Source organism: Adiantum capillus-veneris, chromosome 8 (genome assembly GCF_014529385.1).
Source record: "Adiantum capillus-veneris isolate H3 chromosome 8, ASM1452938v2, whole genome shotgun sequence".
Lineage (NCBI taxonomy): Eukaryota > Viridiplantae > Streptophyta > Polypodiopsida > Polypodiales > Pteridaceae > Adiantum > Adiantum capillus-veneris.
In genome coordinates this window covers 37,967,256-37,994,415 of record NC_140938.1, presented here as the reverse complement: position 1 = coordinate 37,994,415, position 27,160 = coordinate 37,967,256, and the positions used below count along the sequence as shown (strand labels likewise).

The following is a 27,160-nucleotide window of genomic DNA, read 5'->3' as shown; positions in this document are numbered from 1 at the left end:
TTCTTTTGACAGTTCTTCTAGGTCTCCAGATTCGAGCAAAGAAGACAGAAAAGGCAAAAAGCGAAGCAAGAAACAACGCTTTGGAAAGGGCAAGAAAAAGGCAAAGAAGTCTAAATCTCGCCCAGTGAGTGACAGTTCTACAGAGGACTCGTCTACAGACAGTTCAGACTCCGATGACAGCAACTTTTATGCAAACAAGAAGAATTTTTATAAAGCCAACCAGTATGACTTTCTGGAAGATAAAAGCAAGAAAGTCCGAGAGTTTAAGGAAGGTGGACAATCGATCAAATTTGACACTTTTTCAGGATATAAAGATGCTTCGAAGGCTTTGTCTTTTAAACAGCAGTTTGACATCGCTTTCGCGGGAGGACGCTATTCAGAGCACTCCAAGATTTGGAGAGCTGCCTCTTATTTTAAGGGGAATGCTCGAACGTGGTGGTCCACGCTTCTTTTAAACAAGGCTGTGCCAATTAAATGGCTGAAATTTAAGAAGCTTTTTATTTCTTCTTCGCTGAGGGAAGAGTATGAACGCGATATACGAGCTGCTTGGAACCATCTTCGGATGACCAAGAGAGATACAGTGGATACTTATTGCGAGAGATTTTGGAGCTCTTTTCTACCCGCCTCTTCATTCAAGAAGATCTCGTTCAGAGAACAGATTGAGTGGTTTACCTTGGGTCTACCTACAGAGATCCGAGATCACTGCTTGGAACAGAAGTCAGCTTTCTATTCAAGAGTTGATGAGTCATGCGAAACGGGGCTTTGTCATTCACTCTGGGAGTCTAACCTACCCTACCGATGAGGTCATGACACAACGAGCCGAACAGACTTCATCGAATGAAAGTAGAAAGAGAAAGAGCAACCCAGAAAAGAACGATGCACGACCCAAGCTTACTCCTGAGGAGAGAGCTCGCTTCATCAGGGAGGGGAAGTGCATTGGATGCGGGGAACATGGACATTCCTCCGCGAAGTGCCCTAACAAGGCACTGAATGAACAAGATGAAGAAAGGCTAGAAAGTTCTAAAGCAGCTGAGAGACGTGGCGGAAAAGGCAGAAAAAAAGCAGAACTGGTACCACATGGCGTGGGACCTGAACCGAATCAAATGAATGAAAGTACAAACTGTGCCCCCTTTTTTGGGGCAAAGTGAAGGATCAGGAAGCTCTTTTGAAGAAGCCAAGGCCAACTTCTTTTCACTTGGAATTGGCGGCTCGATTTAGAATTACGTCCAACAGGCTGAGGCCACAGGCGGAGGTAGTTCGACTGGCACCCGGACGGGATGTTGCCATTACACCGAGCATTGGCAAACTTCGTTTGCAATGACCGGGGTGTTCAGGGGACACGAGTGACGTTTTGCTCGGAATCCCTTTGTACCACAAGAACTACGCCGTGGTTGACTATCGGGCCGAGAAAGCGACTTTGACAAATGAAGGGCTCAGAGATTGTACTTGATGAACTTCAGTTTCTTTACTCATTCTTTTGGGAGAGAACTGAATGATGGATAAAGGTCGAATATGTTTTGGCCTGAACAAAAGAACGCCAAGATTTCTCTCCACACTCATGCCGATTGCTTTTTAGAGGATTGAAGATCATACCATTGATCTGATACCTGGAAGCATACCACCGAACTGGCCACCTTACCGTGTGAACCGAGCACAGAATGAAGAGATTATGAACCAAGTGAAAGACCTCTTGGAAAAGCGTCTTGTCCAACCTAGTACTTCACCGTATTACTCTCCAGTGTTGTTGGTTTTGAAGAAAGACGGATCTTGGAGAATGTGCATCGATTATAGAGCTCTCAACAAAATCACCATCAAGAACAAACTTCCGATTCCTAGGATCGATGATATACTCGACAGATTACAGGGATCCTTGTGCTTTAGTAGGATTGATTTGAAGAGTGGATATCATCAAATCAGAATCGCGCCGGGAGACGTCTACAAGACAGCTTTTCGGACGACTTTTGGGTTATTTGAGTTTTTGGTGATGCCTTTTCGCTTAACCAACGCTCCTGCGACATTTAACTGGATGATGGACAGGATTTTTCAAGAGTACAGGCTATTTGTTGGCACTTTCTTTGACGGCATCATTGTTTTCTCCAAAAATGAGGCAGAACATAGAGATCGTCTGCTTCAAGTCTTTCAGGCATTACGAGATCACAAGTTAGTGATTAATGCAAAGAAAAGTGAATTTTTCCTACCAGAGATACACTTTTTGGGACACATTGTCTCATCAGCAAGAGTGCAAATGGATCCGGCCAAGATAGAGACTATCCGTGATTGGCCCGATTTCAAGAATGTCCATGAAGTTAGAAGCTTCTTGGGAGTGTGTTCGTTCTACAGGCGGTTCATTCGAAAGTTTGCAGAGGTTGCTTCCCCTTTGCATATCTTGACACAAAAAGGAGTCCGTTTCTCGTGGGGACCAAAAGAGGTGACTGCCTCTCAGACATTGAAAGAGAAATTGACTACAGGACCAGTTTTGACTCTGTCGGACTTGCAGAAGTCATTTGAAGTATATTGTGATGCTTATGGTCCTAGTCTCGGTGCGGTCTTAATGCAAGAAGGCCATGTCATTGCTCACGAGAGCCGATTGTTCTCAAGGCCGGAGATGACAGCACAGATTTATGAGAAAGAGCTTTTGGCGGTTATCCATGCTCTTACTCAATGGCGGCATTACCTGCTCGGAGCGGATTTTACTGTCTTGACAGACCATCAAAGTTTGCACTACTTCTTGTCACAGAAGCAACTTTCGGAAAAGTAGATGCGGTGGGTGAACATCTTGTCGCAGTTTCACTTCCAGACTCTCCATGTGCAGGGACAAAAGAATGTGGTGGCAGATGCTTTGTCTCATAAGCCGTTGGTTCTGGCTATTTCCGCGATAGCTTCGAGGATATGGTCGTCCAGTATGCCACAGATACAAATTTTGCAAACGTTTTCACACGGATACGGGATGGGGAGACAGTAGCGGGATATTCCATTCGGGATGGCTACTTGATGAGAAAAAACATGTTGTGCGTTACACAACCGTTGAGGCAAAAGGTTATGACTGAATGCCACTGTCCACCTTTTACGGGTCACCACGGCATTGCTACCACCATGAAAGGGGTAGAGAGATACTTCTTTTGGCCGAGACTCAAGAAGGATGTGGAAGAGTTTGTGCGCAGTTGCTTAGTATGGCAGAAGGTCAAGTTTGGCAGGCATAAAGCACAGGGATTGTTACAACCTTTACCCATACCCACCCGCCCCTGGGAAAATATGGATTTCATTTTTGATGTCCCGAGAACACAGAGTGGTCACAATGGTATATGGACTGTTATTGACAGATTTAGCAAACAGGCTCATTTCATTCTTGTGAAGAAAACAGTCAAGCCGGATCACTTAGCGAGACTGTTTGTGGCCCAGATTTTCAGATTACATGGCATGCACGAATGTCTCCGACAGAGACCCTAGATTTACGAGTTTGTTTTGGAAGGATATTTGGGAGAACATTGGCACGCGGTTGCAGTTCTCGTCATCGTTCCACCCGCAGACTGACACGCAATCTGAGATTGCAAATTCAGTGGTTCTAGATTTATTGAAGTCTTATATCTCAATGGGAACCTTTGGTGGAATTTGCCTACAATACCACGATACACTCTTCGATGGGGAAGGCGCCATTTGAGATTGTTGAAGGTGCTGCGAAGGTTCCACCCTTCCTAAGCACGAAAGATAGGATTTTTGAAGCGGATGAATATATGCAAGACTTAGATACGGCTTTTGCCAAGGTTCGCGAGACTTTGCAGAAATCTCAAGAACGACAGAAATAGGTAGCGGATCGCCATCCTCGCAACTTGAAATTGAAGGAGGATGATTGGGTGCGGGTGCTCTTACGTTTTGAGGAGGCACGCCTAAGAAAGAAAAAGGGAAAGGAGAGGCTTTTTCCAAAGCTTCGTATGCGATACTACGGACCTTTCCAGATCACTGAAAAGATAAATGATGTCTCCTTCCGACTGAAACTGCCTAATACTTGGAAGATTCACAATGCATTCCATGTGAGTCTCTTCAAACCTTTTAAAGGTGATGTGCCTGATGAGCAACCCGAACTGGAAGAAAACAAGGATATCCTTGTTCTTGAACAGATTTTGGCACATAAGGATACGAAGAAAGGTAAAGTCCAAAGGCGGTTCTTGGTTAAATTCAAGAACTATCATTCATTGGATGCGAAGTGGATGGAGGAGGAGGACCTAGCAGATACTACTCAGATTGTGAAACTTTACCTCGATGCTTTTGGTTTAGCATAGTCTACTCCAAATGGAACCCAAAATTCAGCTTGGCCGGAGATCTGGTGCAGTGGGATGCACAAGAGGAGAGTCAATCCGCTCCTTTGTCAACAGATGCCTTGATTTTGATACTAAAGTCACTGATGTCTCTTTGAGCTTCAGGGATACTGAAAGCTGACAGTATTCTGCTGCATGACTTTATGAAATGGAATTCCTGATTATGATACTCATTTGTTCTTGACTTCTTTTAAGTGCAGGAACTGATAGACGAAATGATTGCAGCATTTTGGTCTGATTGATCTCGAATAGACATGGTTGCAATAGGGGTTAGTCAATCGGACATCGATAAGGTCCCGATTGGATCTAGATGTGATTGCTAGCTACATTGCCGATAAATCATGGTCTAAGATCCGAATGAATGTTGAATGTCATGTGATGTCTTGTGATGTCTAGTGATGTCCTGTGTTGTTTGTGATGTGACTGTCGATTGGTACATGTGCTAGATGTGTGTTCCTAGTATATAGGTACTAACAGTCAGTGTCTGCTAAGACGGTGGTTTATGGCCTCTGTCTGTTTTGCACGCGTAATCGAGGGCGATTACAATGCTTTCAAGAGGGGGGTATGTCGCAAAGTGATGACGTGGCTGTCCGAGAGGAAACCCTAACCCTAAAACTTGGAAACCCTAAAATCTACCAAAAACCCTAAAAGCAGCAAAAACCCTAACCCTAAAAGGGCAGCAGAGTTGTTTTCCGTGATGATGACGTGGCAGAATTTTTGTAAATTGCGGCGGTTTTTCAGCTTTTGCGTCAGCCTTTTCTCTACGCAAATTGAGCTAGAGAGAGAGAATTCGATTGCTTTATTTTATTAATGCTCTAGGCAGAGAGCTTGTGAGAGAAAAAGAGTTTGCTTTATTTTTTATCTGAAGCTTTTGGGGCTTTGGTTTTGGCATCCCTTGTAATTTAGATACGTGGTGAGGACTCACACTCTGCAGAGTGGCACGGAACTCCGCAGGGCCAATGCAAATCTATTGTGAACTGTGAACTGTTTTGAAGTGGTTATTTGGTGCTGTCGTGGTTGATTCTTGACTTGGAGTGTCCAAATCTGTTTTAATTTCTTTGACTAAAATGTTCCTTTTAGGCCATACTCTCTCTGACGGCTCTAAATTGTAAAACATTTTTACCCTGATGGCTTTAAAATGAGGCAAAAAACCTTGTGGGACAAGGATTTTTTAAACATTTGGATAAGAAGGGGTAGTGGCCTTCTAATCAGAATTTACTCTATTTAAATAAATATAAACTCTTTTCCAAAAAAAAGAATGGGGTCACTTATCATCTTTACTTGTAAGTTATGATCTCATTTAAAATAGAAACTGAGAGAGTGATGACCTTCAATTCATAAAAAAGGAGTAAAAGTATATATATAAATCATACCCTCTCACAAAAGTCATGTGACAGAAAAACAATATTGGATGGTAGGTTTAAAATAAATAGATTTTAAGTAGGACATGGATGACAATTTCTTTGACACCTGTAACACGTATTCAAGGCTAACGAATCTCTTAACTTGTTTATATGGATGCAGGTGAAGACTCTATCTTTACTTAGGGTCTTTTTGGCTTAAAGTTGTTGTCTGCCAATGGTGCACCTTAGCCCTTTCTGCTATAGACATCACTACTCGTAACTATCTAGTGTACAAAAACATTAGAGTGATACTTCATTCTCATTGTAAAGTGCAAAGATTAATCAAAGACTCAGTCGTTTTTGTGCTTATCTATGTCCTTTATTGTAAGGCCGACTGTCTTTTGAACTGATATGTTTTGTTGAATATATTTTTAGTTTAAAACAACAACAACACACACACACAACACACTTCACCAGCATGATGCTACAAAAAGCAGAATCTCGTGAACATCATGCGCTCCTGCTTTCCTCAATTGATGAAAACAAAAGGAGTGACACCTCACCCTTGAAAGGTTTCATAGACTCACATGAAAAGCATTGTGAATCTTCTTAGTATTTGGCAACTTCAATCTGAAGATACATCATTTATCTTCTTAGTATTCTATGGTTCTTGTGGTTCTTTCCTTGAGTGATACAAAACACTGCCAAAGCTCTGATACCAATGTAAGGCGCAGCGGATGTGAATGATGAACTTTGCTCAAGATGAGTGCTCCGAACTGTGCTTAAGGTTCCTTTTACTCACGAAAGGGAGAGCCTTTCGTTCCTTTAGTGAGAGAGTGCAAATGATCACAAACAAAGTGGCAAACACTATGAATGAAGGTGCTGAGACTGAGAGATAGCGACAGAAGAATACGACACCATAATGTTGTCAAACCCTTCTCCAAAGGCCCACTCTCTATGGTGGAGTGGTCTACTATTGATTGCACAAATTTCTACAATGCAATGGACTTGCTCGATGTCGACGACGACGAGACGGGCTGAAATCTGAAAACGCTAATGGTTGAAATCTGCAAATCTTGTATCTGCTGAATTCTGACTCTATGTCGATGACGACGATGCAACGACAACGGCATCTGCCTTTTCCGGGCTGAATCTGCAGACGCTCGTTGATCTGACCGTGCGGCGAGGATCTGCTGCGGGAAGGTGAGGTCTGCGAGGTTCGGGACTTCTACTGCGGTGTCTTGATGCTGAAAACTGAAAACGCTGATGCTAATCTGGGTCTTGTCACGAAGAATCTGCAAAACGCTAGGGGCTGATTCTCTGCTGATGCAAAAACGCTCGGCTAATTGCTGGAGTCTGCTACCGTCGGGGCTGATCTGCAACTGCAAATGCCAGGGCTGAATCCTCATGGAAACGCTAGGTTGTTGCAGCAGAAAACGCTAGGTATCTGGTCCAAAAACACTGGCTGATCTTGCTTGCTTGAAAATGCTAGGGTTTTCCTGATGTTCTTGCCGAGAAGATGCACTTGACGGTGGTCCTCTGCCTCTTCTGCCAGAAAGTGCTAGTGCTAGGGTTTCTTATATACTTGGCTTGCTAAATTGCCCTACCCAATTTCCCAAAAAAAGTCACTTAAAAATAATAACTGATAATTGGCTAAAATAGGTCTATGCACTGTAAAAATGCTCCCGATGGGTTCTGATGGAAATCTGATGATCATGTTATGTGCAACCAAAGGATATGCATCTACTCTTAAGTGTTTGGACATGCACGGTCTGCGAATAGACTCACAAAAGTGTGAGAACACTTTCTAAGCTAACTGAACTGAACCCTTGCCATGAAGTAGCTTGTCCACGTACACATAGGGTTAGATGTGCACATGACAGCAAAAGCAGTATCCAGATCTAGATCATACTGATTCGGTTCAAAAATCTTATCCTGGGTCTGGGCAATTCTCTGATCTACCAGTTGATTCCCTTTTTGTTTCTTTCCTTGTGCCCTGGGACCTATGGGTAGCTTCGGTAGCTTCCCTTGTCCATTGCATGTCAGTCTCAATCATCAGAACTCTGAGACGCACTATCATCTGATCCCCTCTCTCTCCGGAATCCTTTGATGAACTTGCATCTGATTCCCTTAGTTCGTCGGAACCTTCAGATGTACTATCATCTCATTCTCTAGAATCCTGTGATGAGTTGTGATCCGGTTCCCCCGATTCATTCTTTTCACTGGCAGACTCTTGCCGGTTGAGGTGGATATTATTGTGTCCGTAGGATAAGTCAATAAGCCGGCATGCATTCCACGTCATTGCTTAGCATGTCCCATAAGTCTCTGAATGGAGTCACACTTCTGGTTTAGACAATAGTCTCAAATCTCTTTTGGCAGACCACAACAAAACCGCTCAATCTGGTCTCTCTAGCAAATAGGGTAAAGGGGCCAATAAAAAACCACCCCCCAAAGAAAAGACAATGACACCCCAATAATAAGACAAAGATGAACCAACTTTGTGCAATTCAAAAGAATGCTCAACGTTCATCTTTTTTGAAATGCAACCTTTTCATTGGGCAATGGATGACTTTAACCCTTGTTGGCACCCATGTCTTTCTTTTGGGGTTGGTGTGTCTTCTTTTTCACACCCATTTTTGTTACACAGGAATGCATAAATGGATTTATAACTTTCGGCTCCGATCATCAAAAAAGTTGAGATCAATTTTTTCGTAAAGCTCTCGACGAAGCGAATCAAATGAGCTACTGACTGGTTATAATTGAGCTCGGAGATCGGAGATCTAGGCTCCCTCTCTTAGGTGGCCTTAAGTTGGGGGTTTTACCCTAAGTATCCCAAAACCTCTAGAAGTAGTCAAACAATGTATCTTTCTTAGTCATTCTCAATTACCTCAAATGGCGCCTTCCTCATTGAAGAATGAACTGTGTTATTGTACGCAAACCCCACCAAGGGCAAATACTTTTCCCATTGAGTCTTCTGATCCAAATATAAGACTTCAACAAATCAAAAACCACTGAATTGGCTATCTCAAATTGCCCATCTGTCTGCGGGTGGAACGAGGATAAGAATTGCAATCGTGTGCCAATGTTCTCCCATATTGCCCTCCAGAACTATTAAACCGGGGATCTCTCTCAGAAACAATGGGCTCAGGCATGCCATGTGATCGGAAAATCTGTGAGACAAACAGTTTCGCCACATGATTGAGCTTGATTGTCTTCTTTACCGGAATGAAGTGAGCCTATTTATTGAATGTGTCGATGATTGTCCAAATGCAATTCTGCCCACTTTGAGTCTTGGGAAGATCAAAAATAAAATCCATGGCAATGCTTTCCCAAGGACAGGAGGGTATGGGCAAAGGCTATAGAAATCCCGGTGCCTTATGCCTGTCAAACTTGAACTTTTGGCACACTGAGAATAAACTCATCCACATCCTTTTTGAGCCTCGGTCAGTAAAAGTAACGCTCAACACCCCTCAAGGTGGTGCCTATGCCACGGTGGTGGTACCTATGCCACGGTGGCCGGAAAAAAGACAGGCAATGGCACTCTGTCAAAACCTCTTCCCTCAAAGGCTGTGTAACACACATCGTTTTCTGTATCAAATAGTTGTCCTGTATGGAATAGCCTGCAACTGTCTCTCCACTCTGTATCTGGTGAAAGATATCTGCAAAATCGGGATCTATGGCAAACTGATCTACCATATCCTCGAATCTTTGATGATGTATTGCGGAAATAGCCAGAACCAAGGCCTTTCTAGACAACGCATCTGACACTAAATTCTTCTGTCCCTGAACATGGACTATCTAGAAATGAAACTATGACAGGAAGTTAGCCCACCTCATCTGCTTTCGCAAAAAACTACTTCTGCGACAAGAAGTAGCGTAAACTCTGATGGTTGGTGAAGACAGTAAAGTCGGCTCCAAGTAGAAAATGTTGCCACTGACTAAGAGCATGGATCATTGCCAAAAGCTCTCTCATAAATCTATGCACCCTGTTTGGGACATGAAAACATCCTGCTCTTGTAAGCTATGACATGGCCTTCTTGCATCAAGACTGCTCCCAAACTACGACCATGCATCACAGTAAACGTCAAAGGCCTTTTGCAAGTCTGGTAAAGCCAATGCTTTCCGGTAGTCAACTTTTCCTTGAGAGACTGGAAGGCTGCAATCTCTGACAATCCCCAAGTAAAAATAACCCCTTCCTGAATCAACACATACAAAGGAGAAGCTATCTCTGCAAATTTTCAAATGAACTGCTGATAATGGGAGCAAAAACCCAAAAAACTTCGAGCTTCATGAACATTCTTTAAATCGTGTCAAACACAAATGGTCTCAACTTTGGCTGGGTCCATCTTTACACCTTCTGTTGAGACGTGTCCCAAAAAGTGTATGTCTCGCAAGAAAAACTCGCTCTTTTTCGCATTTACAACCAGTTTATGTTGCCGCAATCTCTAGAAAACTTCTAACAGATGGTCTCTGTGCTCTACCTCACTCTTGGAGAAGACAATGATGTCGTCAAAAAAAGTGCCCACAAATGATCGATACTCTCTATCCATCATGCAGTTGAATGTAGCCAGAGCATTTGTAAGGCCAAATGGCATCACCAAATATTCATACAAACCAAAAGTTGTTCTGAAAGCTATCTTGTAGACGTCTCCAAGAGCAATTCAAATCTGATGATAACACTCTTCGGATCAATTCGGCTAAAGTAAGTAGAACCCTGAAGTCTGTCGAGTTTATCATCAATCCTCGGAATGGGAATTTTGTTCTAGTTCATTATTTCTTCATTTTGGGCTCGGCTAACTCAGTAAGGTGGCCGGTTCAGTGGTAAATTATCGGGAATCATATCAATCGTATGATCTTTCGGATGAGCAGGAGGTAACTCTCCTGATAAGCCTTCAAGGAAACAGTCCGCCTAAGCTTGCAAAAATTCTTGTCATTTTTTGTTAAGGTCAAACATATTTGACCTTTGATCATCATTCAAATCTTTCCAGAAGATCGAATAAACAAAAAGACTGGATTTCATTAAACTCGAAACAATCAAAGCCGATACCAGTGGGACAGACTCGCCCTTCAATACAATCTCTTTGTCCTTCTCATTCTTCAAGATGGCTTTCCTTGCCCTATAATCGACCACGGCACTGTTCTTGGGGAACCACGGGATTCCTCGGAGGACGTCACACCCTTCCAAAGACATGATGTAAAAGTCCTCATGCCCTAAATACCCCTGATAATGCAAATGTAGTTTGCCAATGACAGGTGTAATGGCAACATCCCATCCGGATGCCTCTAGAATAGCTTCCGCCGGTGGCCCCATTTCCTCATATGTAATTCAAAGTGAAGCCACCAATTCCGTTGAGATGAAGTTGGCCTTGGCTTCTCCATCAAAGAAGATAAGGGCTTCCTGGTCTAGCACTTTGCCCCATGCTTTGCAAAGTTTGGTACTTTCCTCCATTCGATCAAGGTCGGTCCTCACAAAGTCTGGTACCAATCCGGCTTTCGTCTTTCCTTTTCTTCCGCGCTCTTCGGCTACTCTCGAATTCCTTGGCTTGTCTTTTGGTGGTCCTCTAGTTCCTCTTTTCAAGAATTATGTCCAACTCTTTCTACGACTACAGGTTTCGCTTTTCTGCACTCGTTTGTCCTTTCAGCTTTCCTTCCGACCTAAGAAGAGAATCAATGGCCTCTCGCCACCTCGAGTAAATCTCATCAATCCGATAATTCTTCAAATGTTTCGCAAATCTTGGGTCTCTAGAGTACTTGATCAATCTTTCACAAATATGTCACCCTGCAATTGATGCTTGTACTCCGCTATGGCAAATTTCTCTGCCAAAAATTTGCCCAAATCTTCATTTTTTCTTCAGTTCTTGCGCCGGATTTCAACTTTTCTTTGCCCTCCCCCCCCCCCCACCCCCTCGAGAGGTGTTATCTTTGTCAAGTTCTCCGCTAGAACCCGTGTGTAACCTGCTTATGTCATGTAAGACACAGCGATGAAGACAAGAGCTCGTCCGATGCGCGATGAAGTAAGGGGGTGGGAGTGGCTAATAAGTCCGGGGTACACAAAGGATAGGATCCTCCGTAAAAGAAGAATCTTTCTAAGCTTTCATACCACTGTAACATGCTTGGACATTGCAAGTGAGAAATCAATACAGGAACAGAAACTTCAAAAAATCAATGAACTTTAATAGAGAGAGAGAGAGAGAGAGAGAGAGACAGTCGACACGGCCCGACGTAGTTCCGTGCCAAGAGGTATTGGACCCAAAGTCCGGCGCCCCTTTCGATATTTCTTTATCATTAATCATTGCAAAGTACCTCTGCTCTCAGACTCTGCGTCCAGATGCCGTGTAGAGTGAGGCATCAAGGGCTCTTATAAACAATACAAGGGATGCCAAAAGCAGAGCCCCAAAAGCAATCAGTTCAAAAGCTTCGAGTCCCAAAAGCATTTGGTCCAAACTGGCGCCCCAAAAGCTGCTAGCACATATCATGGAATTCCGTACAGTGCCACGTCAGCAGCCAACAAAAATTGCGGAGAGCCCTGCCACATCAGCACGATACGCTATTTTGGTCCTTGCTTTAATTTTAGGGTTCTTGCGTCCCCGAGGTCCCATCGGACAGGGTCGCATAAGTTGGAGCAACTTATAAGTCAATTCTTTGGGTTTGTTCGACTGGACATTGCCACGTCATCATTTTGTGACACTTGAATGTCCATTTGGTTTAAATTCCTAGTACCCACCAACTTAAGAAGTCCCGACGATGGACCTAAATAACTTTAACTGAGCCTAGCCACCCTTTTACTAGTCAGATTTCAATGCCTATCGGCCCAACCATCTCATGGCTACCTTGTTGCCTTGCCTTAACTGTTGCGGATCAAACTCTTGGCCATCAGTTGTTTAACACTAGCCATACAATGTCCACCCATTTGTGACTTCAAAAAGAGAGTCCCAAAAATTAAATAAAAATCAAGGGAAGAAAACCAAAAAAAAAAGGTTAGTGTTTATCACAGTCTCATGACACTTACTTTGGTAGAAAGCCCAATGTCTCTCATTTTCGGATATTCGGGAGAAATGCAGAAGTCCATGTACCGAAGAAGTAGAGGGCGAAGTTTGACCCCAAGTTCAATAAAATGCTCTTTGTCGGCTACAATAGTCTTTCGAAGAATATTAACTCTATGATCCAGTGAAGAAGGACGTTGTACTGAGCCGCGATATGGTCTGCGATATGGTCTTCGAAGTCTTCCGTGACAACCCCAGATTTGGGATACTTGGAGATCTTGATCATGATATTCCTCTTGAGGTTGATGAGCCCTCTTCTCCAGTTCCTATCCCTCAGGCTTCGGAGGAGAATGGATCCATACCACATGATGCAAATAACAATGGTTCTCACTTTAGTGCAGATGTAGAAGCATATGTATCAGTAGCTCCCTCTTTCGGGGGCAAGTCCGACAGGTTACCAAAATAGTTATTGAAGACATTGCAAGATGTAGCTACTTCAAATTTTCCACCAGATTGGTGTGATGCGGATGCACACGTTATCAACAATTTCAGACTGCTATGACAAATGGAACCTTTTTGCAGGTGATACATGCTTTGATGTCTATAGTGATCAAGGATATAAACCCTCTAATAGTTGAGGAGGCACTTTCACAACCAAAGTAGAAGTTGGCCATGTAGAAAGAGCTTGATTTCATCTAGAAGAACAACACTCAGGAGTTGGTTATGTGGCCTGCCAAGCGGAAGGTGATTGGTGTCAAATGGTGTAGAAGACTAAGTACAAATCTGATGGTTCTTTGGATAAGCACAAGGCATGACTCGTTGCCAAGGGCTTCTCTCAAAGACATGGTGTGGGCTACGACGAGAACTTCACACCGGCTGTGAGGATGGCAACCATTTGGTAGTTTTTGCCCTTGCTGCCTTTTTTGGGTGGCTTGTTTATCATATGGATGTCATCTGGGCTTTTCTCAACGGCATGGTTAATCAAATAAACACAAAAAAACATGTGATGTAAAGATTGTATGGTTATGCTTAATCAAATAAGCACAAAAAATTGATCTAAATATTGATTCTCCGGATTATGTTTAATCAATTAAACACAAAAAAACAGCTGATCTGAAAAGTTATGGTCTAGAAATCATAGCTTCAATAGTGCCAACTATATATGTAGATTCACCTATAAAGGAAAGTGCAAGGTATAGCCTCAAGGTAGTCATCCACAAGACACCACCAATTATGTTGTTACTTACAAGTAGGCCTTCGGAATATCGAACTGGTGGAGAGGTAAAATGCTGATGTGCTTCAGCCTTCTTCACAAATATAGTATCCCCCTCCTGCAAATTTGAGCACCCATTCTTGATGCAATAGCTGCTCTTTGCATAGCATGGCTAATTTTATAACTCGTCCCACCCAAATGCATCTATCATTCATCACCTTCAGAGCAGATACTTTGTCCCAGGCTTTGCTTGGAATGCCTTGGTGATCTGGATGGTTAGACAGCCATGTAGCTCTTAAACTCGCGGAGGTTTCTTCATCCTGCACTTCACAATGTCAGCAAGCTACATTTCTGTTTTGGTTCTATACGGAACAGAATCAATTTTCAACGATGCAAGATAGACCATATGAAGCGATATTTGCAGGCCCTAAGCCATTCAGATTCAAGATATGAAGCCTGCAGTTTGACTTGAAACAATCAAGGCAGCCAAATAGCAACTCAACAAGCATAACCATTTACCATTGATGCTGCCAAAAATCCAGGAAATGTAAGATGATTGACAGTTGCTAGTAAACATACAGCTTCAGCCTCTGTAACAAATTCAACTGAAACCTGCTCTTGCAAAAAACTCACCATTTTAATATACTCAAATAATGACTTCTCTCTATTTAACACAAACAACATGCTAAGGGTTTTAGAAAAGCTCAAACCTCTTCATACATGGCCTGCTCCATTTGGCATTCTACTGTACGTTTCCAAATCAGCAGATATAAGGATAAAGCATCCTTGTCCAATATTTGGCATAGTGTCGCTAAACATATGCACAGGGCAGTAAGTAAAACCACACGAAAGACTGCCAGGAACATATTATAAAAATAACGGTCCTACTTTGAGGTTGAAATCTTACAAGGAAGCGTCTGCACATTGGTTGCTCTGATAGCTTCAGAAGCCTCTATGGTATTTGTGACCTTGGACTGACACTCCCTGGCAATTGGGGGTATGTAATCATTGCCAAACCTACAGTAGAAGTTCTCAAGAGTCAATACATGTGCACAAACTCCAAAAGTCAAAATATGTTTGGCATTACCTTTGGAAAATTGTCATTACCTTTGGGCAATAAAAGCACGTATGTTCCGAGCTGCCAGTTTTGAAAGCTGCACAGTGAGAAAAAATGATATATGACTGCCATGTACTGCTTCATAGCATTTTCAGCTTTTTCGACCAGCATATACACATACAGGCAGATGCAGCCATCTTTTTCAGCTGCATTTCGATCTTTGGAAGCCCATATCAAGCGATACACTCGCACCTCTGGGTGTAAGCGCAGCAAAATATCTCAATCTTTTGGAGCCCATATCAAGCAATACACTTACACCTCTGGGTGAAAAACAGAGCGCTTCACTTAGACAAAGGTGCTCCTTGGAGAAGAAAGAAAGATTAACGTCTCTTAAAGGCCAAAATGGCCCATGAGACCAGAACAAGGTATATTGATAATGATATCTCTCATCATAAAGTGTCACATATACTCCTAATTGAATCCCTAACTGAAAAGAAAAGAAAATGGAAGCTGTAAGCCGCAACTAGCAAATGGCAGAAGCGGTCTCTCCTCAACCCAAAGTTACTTGGAACGGGAACGAGGAACGGGAACGGGGGGCTCCGGAACGGTACTGGAACGTATAGGCGGGGATTGGAACGGGAACGCCGGAACAGTCCACCAAAAAACGCTGAAATTAGCCTCAAAACAGTCTTTAAGTTAGGAAACAACTATAAGCCAAGCTTCTAACACCTAGTTGGACAATTAGAATCATGTTCAAGCATGTTTCAAGTTTCAACATGTTGCTTGTGCGCGTTAGTGGTTGCGGACGTAAATTCAATTTACCGGGGTTGTAGACACCTTACAACATACTAAGCGCACCACAAATAAAATTATCTAGGAAGTGCAAAGATTGAAGAGCTCAATAGACAGAAAAACCGAGTAAAAAGACCATGACTATAAATTCAAGTGTGGCTTATAAGGCCAGCCAAGGCGCTACAAAAAGGTAAGCACTGAGAACTCAAAGAAAAGATAAGATCGAGGCTCAAGAGTCAAGACTAGCCACTAGGGACTCAAGAGCTCAATACATAGATGCCAAATTGCCATAATAGAAACATGTCAAGGGCCAAGGGTGGCAGAAGAGCCCGCCTACCAATCTGTAGTGGTGTCGTGGAGATCATGGATGTCATCCCAATCTTCGTTCCCAACAGGCTCGTCCGCATCATCCACTTCATGTAAAACTACTGTAGATCCACCCTCCCCAAGTATCTCCGCCTCTGCCTCCATCTCCCACTGTAGAAAGGGATTTGATACTTTGGATGCCGACTTGCAAAGCATACGCAAGTTTGCACTCACAAATACAAGATCAATTGCTTTCTGCACTGCAAGTCGGTTTCTCTTCCTGGATGCAACGTGGTTGTAAACACTCCACAATTGCTCCAAGCAAGAGGAGCTAACCGCTTGGTTGAAGATGTGGATAGCGAGTTGCTGAAGCTCTGGCCCATCTGAGCCATAGTCCTGCCACCACAAAACTGAGGAGATCTTGGTGCGATCAACTTGGGCATCGGCAAGCCCAAATGATCCTCGCATATCCCTGTACATAGCAAGCTGATCCTTGATTTGTGGCGCTCTTCTCGATCAGGGTGAAACATGGTCAAGATCTCGTTCCATTGCTTGGTCACCTCCCCATCATGCTCCTGTGCTGCACCTTGAAACTTTGGATCCAGCACAAAAGCCACACCATGGAAAGGGGAAGCATAGGAGTCCCATCTGCTCTAACAAAGCAGGCTAATCTCCTCAAACCTGTCTACATCTGGCTCAAGTGTTTGGAGGGCCTCCACCATGCGATCCATGGCCTCATAAACCTTGCCAATGCAAGGTTGCATGCCATCAACTACTCGAAGCAAGTGGAGTATCGGCTACACCATTTGGTCTATAGTCTTTAGTGACTCCCAAAACGGGGGATCCTCTGACTTGCTTGCACATAAGATCCCTACGATTGAACCTGCGCAGGATGATGAAGTGTACTCCGTACTGATAAGGGTCTGCCGCACTGCACTCTGACATTCGCATAGGCGATGAATTATCAGGTAGTCGTAGGCAAAGTGGGTCTCACAATACTTCAAGAGAACCTTGCCCCCTGACCGCTTCAAGAATGCAGCACGAAGAAGATTGTGATTGTTGATGAAGGACACTAGCTTGGACGCACTTGTAATGAGAGGCTCAATCCAAGGTAGGTGCCCTATATCCTTTAAAAGGTTCTTGAGACAATGTGCCATACAAAATGACACTTTGATGCGGGAATACATGCTCTCCAAAATGGCGCCGGCTGCCCTGGTTGATGCCTCCCCATCCGTGACAAGCTGCAACACCACCTCTAGGCCAATGATCTCTATGGCAGACGCCCACTCTCCTGCAAGCACGTCGACGGATTTCCCTGTTTCTGTGGAGTCATGAGAGTGGGCAAAGTACATCTCTCCCTTGCAATAAGCCACAAGCCCATGAATGGATCTCCTCCTGGTGTCGCTCCATCCATCTGCAATGAGTATCACTCCATACTTGGCCCATTGTCGCTTCATGTTTACAACTGCCATCTCCACAACGGCCTTCTCTCTATCAAGACGAGTAGTACGAAGGGCCTCTGAAATGGGTGGCACGTAGCGTGGCCCGTAATCCCCAATCCTTGTGCACATTGCCTTGAAGTAGTCCGACCTATACAATGTACATGTCACAAAGGTCAAAAGTGAAGACAATGTTAAATGAAAAATGAACGTACTAGTTATGGTCATGATATGAAAGAGCATTGAGAACTTGGAACTTACCGAGCCTTTATGAAAGGGATATGGTCGTGATGAAAAAAGCGGGCAACGGCGGCATCCACATCCTCCTCCTTTTTTGGATCCCATGACGCATCAGAGTTCGTTGACGATGGGTGGAAAGAGGGGGAGTAATCGTTTGAAATGATGTTTGAGCCGCCGCACTACTACCTCCAACGGAAGCGTGCAAATGAGTGGTAGAAGAAGGAAAAACCAAGTGATTGGGGTCAATGGCTTGCCGCTTGGGTCGATCACTTGCTTTGGCTCTCATGATGGCATCCTTGATCTCAAGCTCCTTCTTATTCTCGGCCATCACATTCTTGCAATGCTTCACTTGCTCCCCCACTATGTGAAGGAGATGTGCTCGAACCTTGCTTGTCCTGGATTTGCGTTGGAAGCTACATAGTTTGCACCGCCTTCTTTGCCCAAGACTTCGGAGTGCACCTCGTCCCACCATGAAGACTCATCCTTCTTTCCTCTCTTACCAACCGAGGGACCTTCATGTGATGCGGAAGCTTGTGCCATATTGATGGCGCTTGAAACTTCAGGCTTGAAACTCAAGAGAGGGATGGAGGGATGAAGCTTGAAAGTTGAGAGAGGGATGCGATGAAGGAAATTGGAATAGAACTTGCGAGAGAGATGAAGCTTCAAGCTTGAGAGCTTGTGGCTTCAAGCTTGAGAGAGAGAGTGAGAGTGGCTTGAAGCTTCAAGCTTGAGAGAGGGTGGGAGAGTGAGACTCGAGAGTGGCTTCAAGCTTCAAGCTTGAGAGGGAGGGTGAGACTCGAGAGTGTGGCTTCAAGTAGCAATGCGAGAGAGTGAGGGCTATGAAATTGTGAGGGGTGTGGATTAGCTTTTATAGGAGAAAAGAGTGAACACCCCCCCCCCCCCCCCCCCCCCCCCCCCACACTCACACACCTCTAGTGTGAACCACCCCAAAGCCTAAATGAAATGGGCGCTACCAAAACTGCCGCCACTTTTTAAAATTCAAAATCTGTCGCTTGTAGCGCGGATAATGTGTCGTGCTCTCTACAGTGGGTGGTCCTCAGTGCAATGTGCGTGACAATCTCACTCAAACAAACTGAACAGAAAGGAAACAATAGACATCAACAGAGCTCACAAAGACACAACAGCAGACCAGAACATATGACTCGACTATCTCAAAGACTGATACAGACTCAGGCGTGGCAGGACACTCAGCTCCAGCCCAGGACTCACAGGTACAATGGGGGTGTCGAGGCTCAGATGTGCAAGGATGGTGAAGATGTGCTCTGTGAATAGACTCACTGCTCTCGACGACGATGCTGGACCAAAGGTGAAGAAGATGATAACGATCACCAACCGCTACTACTCATATGTACCAGCATGAAGAGCCACCAACGGCTCATAAATGTCAGCCATGTGGTGACCTGGCCACGAGGTCCACTAGACCACCGTCGGTACCCTGCCACGTGTCACTCCCTAGGCCAGAGGGTCCAGAGGGTCCGTCCAATGTGAACCAGCCTAGACCAACTGTACTAATTGTGTCCTGTGAAAGTGACATTGTAGCACGATACAGGTTGCCCACCACAAGATCGCTCACCGTCTCGATGAGAGGAATACTGAAAAAACTGTGAAAGAAAACCACTAGGTGTTGCATCTGTACATTTCTTGAAGCAGGTGTTAGGCCCAACCATGACCTTACATGCCTCAAAAGTGGAGTAAAACACTGTCCTGCTTGCAACGCCTTAAGCCTTTGAATAGGCAAGAACCCAATATGATTGCATAGTCCAAGAATCCCAACTGGAACAAGATGAGGCTCCACCACAGCAAAGTGATATGCTCACTAGGTAGCTAGGTAGGGGTGAGGGAGGGGGAGGAGAGACTAGGTAGGGGCGAGGGGGAAAGGGGTGGTTGGGGGCTAGATAGGGGCGAGGGCAGAGAGGGGATGGGTAGGGGCGAGTAGGGGGAGGGTAGGGGCGAGGGGAAGGGAGAGGGTGGGTAGGGGCGAGGGGGGAGGGGGAGGGTAGGGGCGAGAGGGAGTGAGGGGGTGGTAGGGGCGAGGGGAAGGTGAGGGGTTGGGCAAGGGAGGGTAGGGGCGAGGGGGTGAGGGGGAGGGACTAGAGCGAGGGGGGGAGGGGAAAGGAACTAGGGCGAGGGCGAGGGCGAGGGGGTGAGGGGGAGGGACTAGGGCGAGGCGAGGGGGGAAGGGGGTAGGAGGCGAGGGAGTAGGACTAGGGCTAGGGGTAGTTCGGGGGGCGAGGGGGAGGGTAGGGCGAGGGGTAGGGGGTGAGGTGGAGGGACTAGGGGCGAGGGGGAGGGACTAGGGCGAGTGGGTAGGTGAGGAGGCGAGGGCGAGTGGGTAGGTGGCGAGGGGGATAGACAAGCGATCATCATGCTTGTCCCTGTGGAAAGCGACAATTTCATCTGCTTAACCACAGAATGCAGGAACCGGCACCAAGGGAGGATTCTGTAGGAGCCAGCACCAATGGAGGGCCTGCCGCCAGGAGCCTACAGCAGCAAGGGAGAACATTAGTGCCTGCTCTCTATTGTTTTGGTGACTCTCATGTAGATGATGGGAACAACAATGTTCGGCGCTCTTGATGATCTCTTTGCCACAACTGTGAACCCGAAGGACGTGGGCATTCTGATTGTGGGTAAGGTCGAGGGGGTTAAGGGTAGATAGGTACAAGTAAGGAGCAGACCGCTATCATGAGCAAGACAGCTATCAAGATCTTGGAATTCATCTTGCAGGACGGGCTCTGAGAAAGGAGTTTGCTAGACACAGAGGAGAGCTTTCTTCTGGTCGAAGAAGAAAGAGACACCAAAGGATTGATGTTTGAGGGGGACTGAACTCCTGTAGAGGAGATTTCTCTTCCTGCTTCTCTGCTTCTTCAAACTTCAAAGGCTCATGTGGCTCATTAAGTTTCCTAACTATGGAAACATTTGAAAAGGGTGTACCTTCAAGCAAACAGTGAATAGAGACTCCATAACAAGGCATAGACTTGGTAGCATCCAACCATTCCAACATATCCTCATCCGACCCGTCAGGTGGAGTAGGCTATTCATGTTCAGGGTTGGTTTCCATTGACAAAGAAACTTGCTGCACCACTGAATCCATACCTCCTTCTAAGAGAATCGGTTGCATCGGGGAGCCAGAAGTATGTATCCACATTGCATCGTTTCCCCAATCATGGAGTGCTTTAGTGTGTCGCAACCATGGTCTTCCAATAAGCAAGGGAAATCCGCCCTCAACCTGGGGAAGACGAACCACCACAAAATCCAAGTTAAAAGTAAAGTTTTGTACCTGCAGAGGCACATTGTCCACGATGCCCACTAGGTATACTGTTCGTTGATCGGCCAATGTAACTGTGAAGGGAGTAGGACGACTAGGCTATAGACCTAGAGCTAACATAGTGAACTCGGGCATCAGGTTGATGCCAGATCCACCATCCACTATCACTCCTGAGAATTGCCGACCTAAAACGGACACTGTCAAGCGAGGGCTTCTATAATCAGTGAGTGGAGCAGCGGGATTAGATATCATATAGGACTCTGATGGTCGCACTGGGAGGTGCCCGCCACTAGGACCTGCTCCACGATAAAGTGACTGAATAACAGCAAGGGTGTCACTTCTAAAATTTGCATCTAGCCGCAACATGTCATAAAGGGACACTTGTTGGAAAGTGTTCTTCAAGACTGTCTCTGCTGTAAGCTTCTCTTTTTCTACCTATTGTTCCTTTGGTATCTTGATCTTCTGCAGATTGGAAACTGCTTCCAAGAAAGCTTCATCAATATCAGAGAGCAAAGATTTGGATTCTTTCATGGCACTGGGGGATTGATTGTTAACAGCTGCAGGCAGGGTATTCACTGGTGTGAGAATGTGTGGGGGAGTTGAACTTGATCGAATGCTAAGACCGAGAGCGGCTCTCTGGGCCCGGGTGAGGACGCCCAATGGCTCCTCTGCCAACTGCGGCGGCTTATTTTGAGGGGTAACCACGTGGGTAGAAGGGGGCGGCTGAGAAACAGTGCTAATTGCTATCAAATTGAGCTTGGGAAAGGCAAACTCGTTTTGGCTTTGACTTGGGTTTGAAGCCGTGGATGCACGAATTTTATGGCAATCCTTACTGTAGTGATCCTTCGTTTCGGGGCAATGACGGCAGGGAGGGGACCCTTCGAGTAAGGGACATTTGCTCTAATAGTGTCCATACTCCCCGCACCTGTAGCACAAAATTGGCCTATTTGAGGGGCGAGGTGGTCTCTGCCCTTGCTGCATGGGACCGGAGGCTGACGTGTAGAAGCTTTGGGGACCTGAAGGAGTACTAGCATGATAAAAGCTGGGAGATGCAAAGTTATTGTGCATACCTTGCTGCATAGGAGGTATTGTCAGCAGAGGTGGCAACGGGTTTTGATGGCCATAGGGTGAGACCATGTTCGATGCAGGTGCTAGCCCTTGTTGGAGAGGACCTAGACTTTGTTGTATGTGCCGCAACCCCTTGATATAGTAGCAATCCTTGTCTTCGTGCCCAGATTTTTCGCAAAAGTGGCAATAAGCCCAAAGGGGACAGTCCTGTGGAGGATGCCCTAGAGAGCGACACGAGCTGCACCATACCATAGCCTTAGTCTCTTGTTGAGACCGAAGCTCTTCTAGCTCTCTCTTGATTTGATCCAAAGCCTCAATATGTGGGGGTTTCTCCTGGCGAAGAGAGATATTTTTCTCCTCTTGAAGAGCGCGTTGTAGTTTTAGGGCTTCAAGTTCTCTACATAAAGAAGTCAATGGATCAGCAGGACTTTCCGGAAACACAGAGGAGGTCTCTATGTGAGCGGAGTTGTTGAACAGCTTCCTAGCCCCCTCTATCCTAGTAGCAGTTGCGATGAACTCCTCCAAAGTGGCGTCGGGCCGGAGACTCTCTCGGAGTATTTGTTGAGAAGTTTTGGGAAGCGCCTTCTCCACCCACTTCTTCACCATGAATTCACCGGGTTGCTGAGGAAGCTTGGCAACCAGAGACTTGGTCTTAGTCATAAGCTCTGCAAAAGTCTCCTCTGGCTGGAGCACCATGTTGGCTAACTCATCCAACACCTTCTCCTAGTAGTCACCGGGCCTGAAAGCTGCACAGAACTGTTGCCTTAAGGCTGCCCAAGTTGCAAAATGGTTCTCTGCAAACTGGCTATACCATTTGTCTGCTAAGCCATCCAAGGTGGATGGAAAGAGTACCAATTAAGCATCTTCCCTGTTAAGACCACGACCCCTACAGAGAGATACAAACCTCCTTGCATGGTCGTCAGCATCTTCTGAAGAGAGTCCTTTGAATGTAGGGAACTTGATGTTTACCTTAGCCAAAACGCTAGCCAACGGCTCCATGGCCCCTTGCTGAGCCTGTAGCGCAGTAGCCTGTAGTAGCAGAATAGGAGAGAGCTTTACTGGAGAAGGTGATCTGGAAGATGTGGAAGCGGATGAAGGAATGGGTGATGTATGTGGAGGGATAGGTGATGAGGTTGATGGACTTCTACTGGGTACCAAAGGTCGTCTTCTGTTATAGTAATTCAGAGCACTCAGTAGTGCGCTTTGACGCTCGACTGACCGCCTTGTATGTGTCATGCAGTGACCACCAATCCAGCCAACCTTCGGCCAAGAAAACCTTGAACTGGCTGAAGACTGGTCTAGACTCTACTAGACCAGGCAAGTGACTAGACCACGCTGGACCAAGGACGAGGAGGACTAGACCAGGGTCGAGGAGGTCTAGACCAGGGACGAGGACAGGTTGGACCAGGGCGAGAGAGGACTAGACCAATTGGACCAGGCGATAAGAGAACAGTCCAAGGCAAGGTCGACGAAGCTAGGCAAGGTCGGCGAAGCTAGATAAACCTAACTAGCTTCAAGATTTGCACCTCACAGAGTGAGATTTCAGTTGAGGTCCCACAGTGATCGCCAAAATGAGAGCACCTGTAGCGCGGATAATGTGTCGTGCTCTCTACAGTGGGTGGTCCTCAGTGCAATGTGCGTGACAATCTCACTCAAACAAAATGAACAGAAAGGAAACAATAGACATCAACAGAGCTCACAAAGACACAACAGCAGACCAAAACATATGACTCGACTATCTCAAAGACTGATACAGACTCAGGCGTGGCAGCACACTAAGCTCCAGCCCAGGACTCACAGGTACAATGGGGGTATCGAGGCTCAGATGTGCAGGGATGGTGAAGATGTGCTCTGTGAATAGACTCACTGCTCTCGACGACGATGTTGGACCAAAGGTGAAGAAGATGATAACGATCACCAACCGCTACTACTCATATGTACCACCATGAAGAGCCACCACAACGGCTCATAGATGTCAGCCATGTGGTGACCTGGCCACGAGGTCCACTAGACCACCGTCGGTACCCTGCCACGTCACTCCCTAGGCCAGAGGGTCCAGAGAGTCCGTCCAATGTGAACCAGCCTAGACCAACTGTACTAACTGTGTCCTCTGAAAGTGACACTGTAGCAGGCTACACCGCTGCATTTCAAAATTCAAAAACTGCCGCCCGTTCCATCGGCTGTTCCGTCTTGTTCCGCATGGCTGGAACGCCATTCCGGTGTTACATTCCGAAACCGGAACGCTGTTCCGTTCCCGTCGCCGTTTCCCCGGTTGGAGATGCTCGGAACACCGTTATGGCGCGTATACCCTCCTCCATTCCGCCCGTTCCCTGTTACTGTGCCTCAACCCAATCTCTCCAAAGAGGTCATTAAGTAGCCGTGCAGTACTCCTTCGATGGTGGCAAACAATAATGGCTCGAATTCGTTGATGGGGAGGAAACCGTAAACAATGTCCTCGTGGTCATGGACGTCTCGCTTAGCAAATGGCAATAGCCCCGTAACAAACTTGGACACTCAAAGTCCAGATTCTACCGCGACACAGCAGAGATTCACTTCAAAACAATTCACAGTTCACAATTGATACGACACGGCCCGGCGGAGTTCCGTGCCTAGAGATATTGGCCCCAAAGACTAGCGCCCCTTTCGATATTTCTTTTTGTATTAATCTGTGCTCAAAGTACAAAGGAGTGGGAGGGGACTCACTCTCAGACTCTACGTCCAAATGCTCTGAGTTGTGGGAGCCCAAACCACTTATTTATTCATTACAAGGGATGCCAAAATCAGAGCCCCAAAAGCTACCAAAATCAAAAGCTTCTTTTAAAGTCAACTTAAAATAAAGCAACTTTTCCCAAGCTTTTGCAAGAAATAGCGTAGACTTTTTCCAGCTACTTTTTCAATGCAAAAAGCAGAATTCTGTACGCTCAGCCACGTCAGCTTGTCTCCATACTTCCCATCGCAAATCACGCCACAATTTACGGAAGGTCGTACTGCTACCACGTCAGCCTACCTACGGGTTTTCCGAGACCAACAGCTGGGGTGTGTGTGTGTACCACTCCAAGGGCCAGCCACGTCACCAGTTTGTGACATACCCCCCTCTTGAAAGCATTGAAATCGCCCTCGATTACGCCTGCAAAACAGACAAAAGCCATAAACTGTCTTAGCAGACACTGACTGTTAGTACCGACGCACTAGGAACAACACATCTAGCACATGTACCAATCGACAGTCACATCATAGGACATCACAGAACACCACTTGACATCACAAGACATCACATGACAAATTACATTCAAAAATTCATTGGATCTTAGACCATGATTAATCGGCAACGTATTTAGCAATTGCATCTAGATCCACTCGGGACCTCATATATGCCCGATTAACTATCTTTATTGCAATCACCTTTATCGAGATCTTTCGGACTGAAATGCTGCAGTCATTTTGTCTATCAGTTCCTGCACTTAGACAAGCCAAGGACAAATCAGTATCATATTATCGGGAATTCCACTTCATAGTCATACAGCAGAATACTGTCAGCTCATAGTATCTCTGAAACTCAAAAGAGACATCGATGACTTCAGTATCAAAAATCGGGACAATCTGTTGACAAAGGAGTGGAGCGACTCCCCTCTTGTGCATACCCACTGCACCAAATTCCGCCCAAGCTGCAAAGCCTCCCGAACCTTGGCAAAAGCCGTCTCCAAGTCCCGTGTGTACTAGTCGCCTTCAAAAATCTTATCTTTCGTGCTTAGGCAGGGTGGAACCTTCTTAGCACCTTCAATAATCTCAAATGGCACCTTCCCCGTCGAAGAGTGAATCGTGTTATTGTAGGCAAATTCCACCAAGGGCAAATACTTTTCCCATTGAGTCTTCTGATCCGAGATGTAAGACTTCAATAAATCCAACACAATTGAATTTGCAATTTCCGATTGCCCATTTCACTGCGGGTGGAAAGATGACGAGAACTGCAACCACGTACCAATGTTTTCCCAAATTGCCTTCCAAAACAAACTCGTGAATCTAGGGTCTCTGTCGGAGACAATTGTCTCAGGCATGCCATGTAATCTGAAGATCTGGGCCACAAACAGTCTCGCTAAGTGATCCGGCTTGATTGTCTTCTTCACTGGAATGAAATGAGCTTGCTTGCTAAATCTATCAATAACAGTCCAAATATCGTCGTGCCCACTCTGTGTTCTCGAGAGATCAAAAATGAAATCCATTGCAATACTTTCCCAGGGGTGGGTGGTTATGGGTAAAGGCTATAACAATCCCTGTGCTTTATGCCTATCAAACTTGACCTTCTAGCATACCAAGCAACTGCGTACAAAATCGTCCACGTCCTTCTTGAGTCTCGGCCAAAAGAAGTATCTCTTCACACCTTTCAAGGTGGTAGCAATGTCGCGGTGACCCATAAATGGTGGATAGTGGCATTCGGTTAGAACCTTTTCCCTTAACGGCTGTGTAATGCACAACATCGTTTTCTTCAACAAGTAGCCATCCCGAATGGAATATCCCGCTACTACATCCCCATTCTGTATCCGAGTGAAAATATCTGCAAAATCTGTATCTGTGGCATACTGATCGACCATATCCTCGAAGCTCCTATGATGTATCGCGGAAATAGCAAAAACCAACAGCTTTCGGGACAAAGCATCCGCCACCAAGTTCTTCTGTCCCTGCACATGGACAATCTGGAACTGAATCTGTGACAAGATGTTCGCCCATCACATCTGCTTTTCCGATAGTTGCTTCTGTGATAAGTAGTAGTGTAAACTCTGGTGATCTGTGAAGACCGTAAAATCGGCTCCGAGTAGCTAATGTCGCCACTGAGTAAGAGCATGGATAACCGCCAAAAGCGCTTTCTTAAATATCTGTGTTGTCAATTCCGGCCTTGAGAACAATCGGCTCTCGTTGGCGATGACATGGCCTTCTTGCATTAAGACCGCACCTTGACTACGACCACAAGCATCACAATATACTTCAAATGACTTCTGCAAATCCGGCAAAGTGAAAACTGGTCCTGTAGTCAATTTCTCTTTCAATTTCTGAAAGGCAGTCACGTATGTGGGTCCCCACGAGAAAGGGACTCCTTTCTGTGTCAAGATATGCAAAGGGAAGCA

General features: G+C 45.5%; 1 protein-coding gene across 2 annotated transcripts in view; it reads right to left on the bottom strand.

Moving 5' to 3' along the window:
- Positions 1–27,160, bottom strand: part of LOC147451986 (uncharacterized) — a 94,370-nt gene that overhangs the window by 30,688 nt on the left and 36,522 nt on the right. For both annotated transcript variants that reach the window (XM_086517832.1, XM_086517831.1), the window contains exons 5-10: positions 14,960–15,006; positions 14,760–14,869; positions 14,563–14,663; positions 14,372–14,464; positions 14,071–14,172; positions 13,887–13,970 (exon numbers count right to left, since the gene is read on the bottom strand). In XM_086517832.1, the coding sequence (XP_086373958.1) occupies positions 13,887–13,970; positions 14,071–14,172; positions 14,372–14,464; positions 14,563–14,663; positions 14,760–14,869; positions 14,960–15,006 (537 nt within the window). The remainder of the gene's footprint in view (positions 1–13,886; positions 13,971–14,070; positions 14,173–14,371; positions 14,465–14,562; positions 14,664–14,759; positions 14,870–14,959; positions 15,007–27,160) is intronic.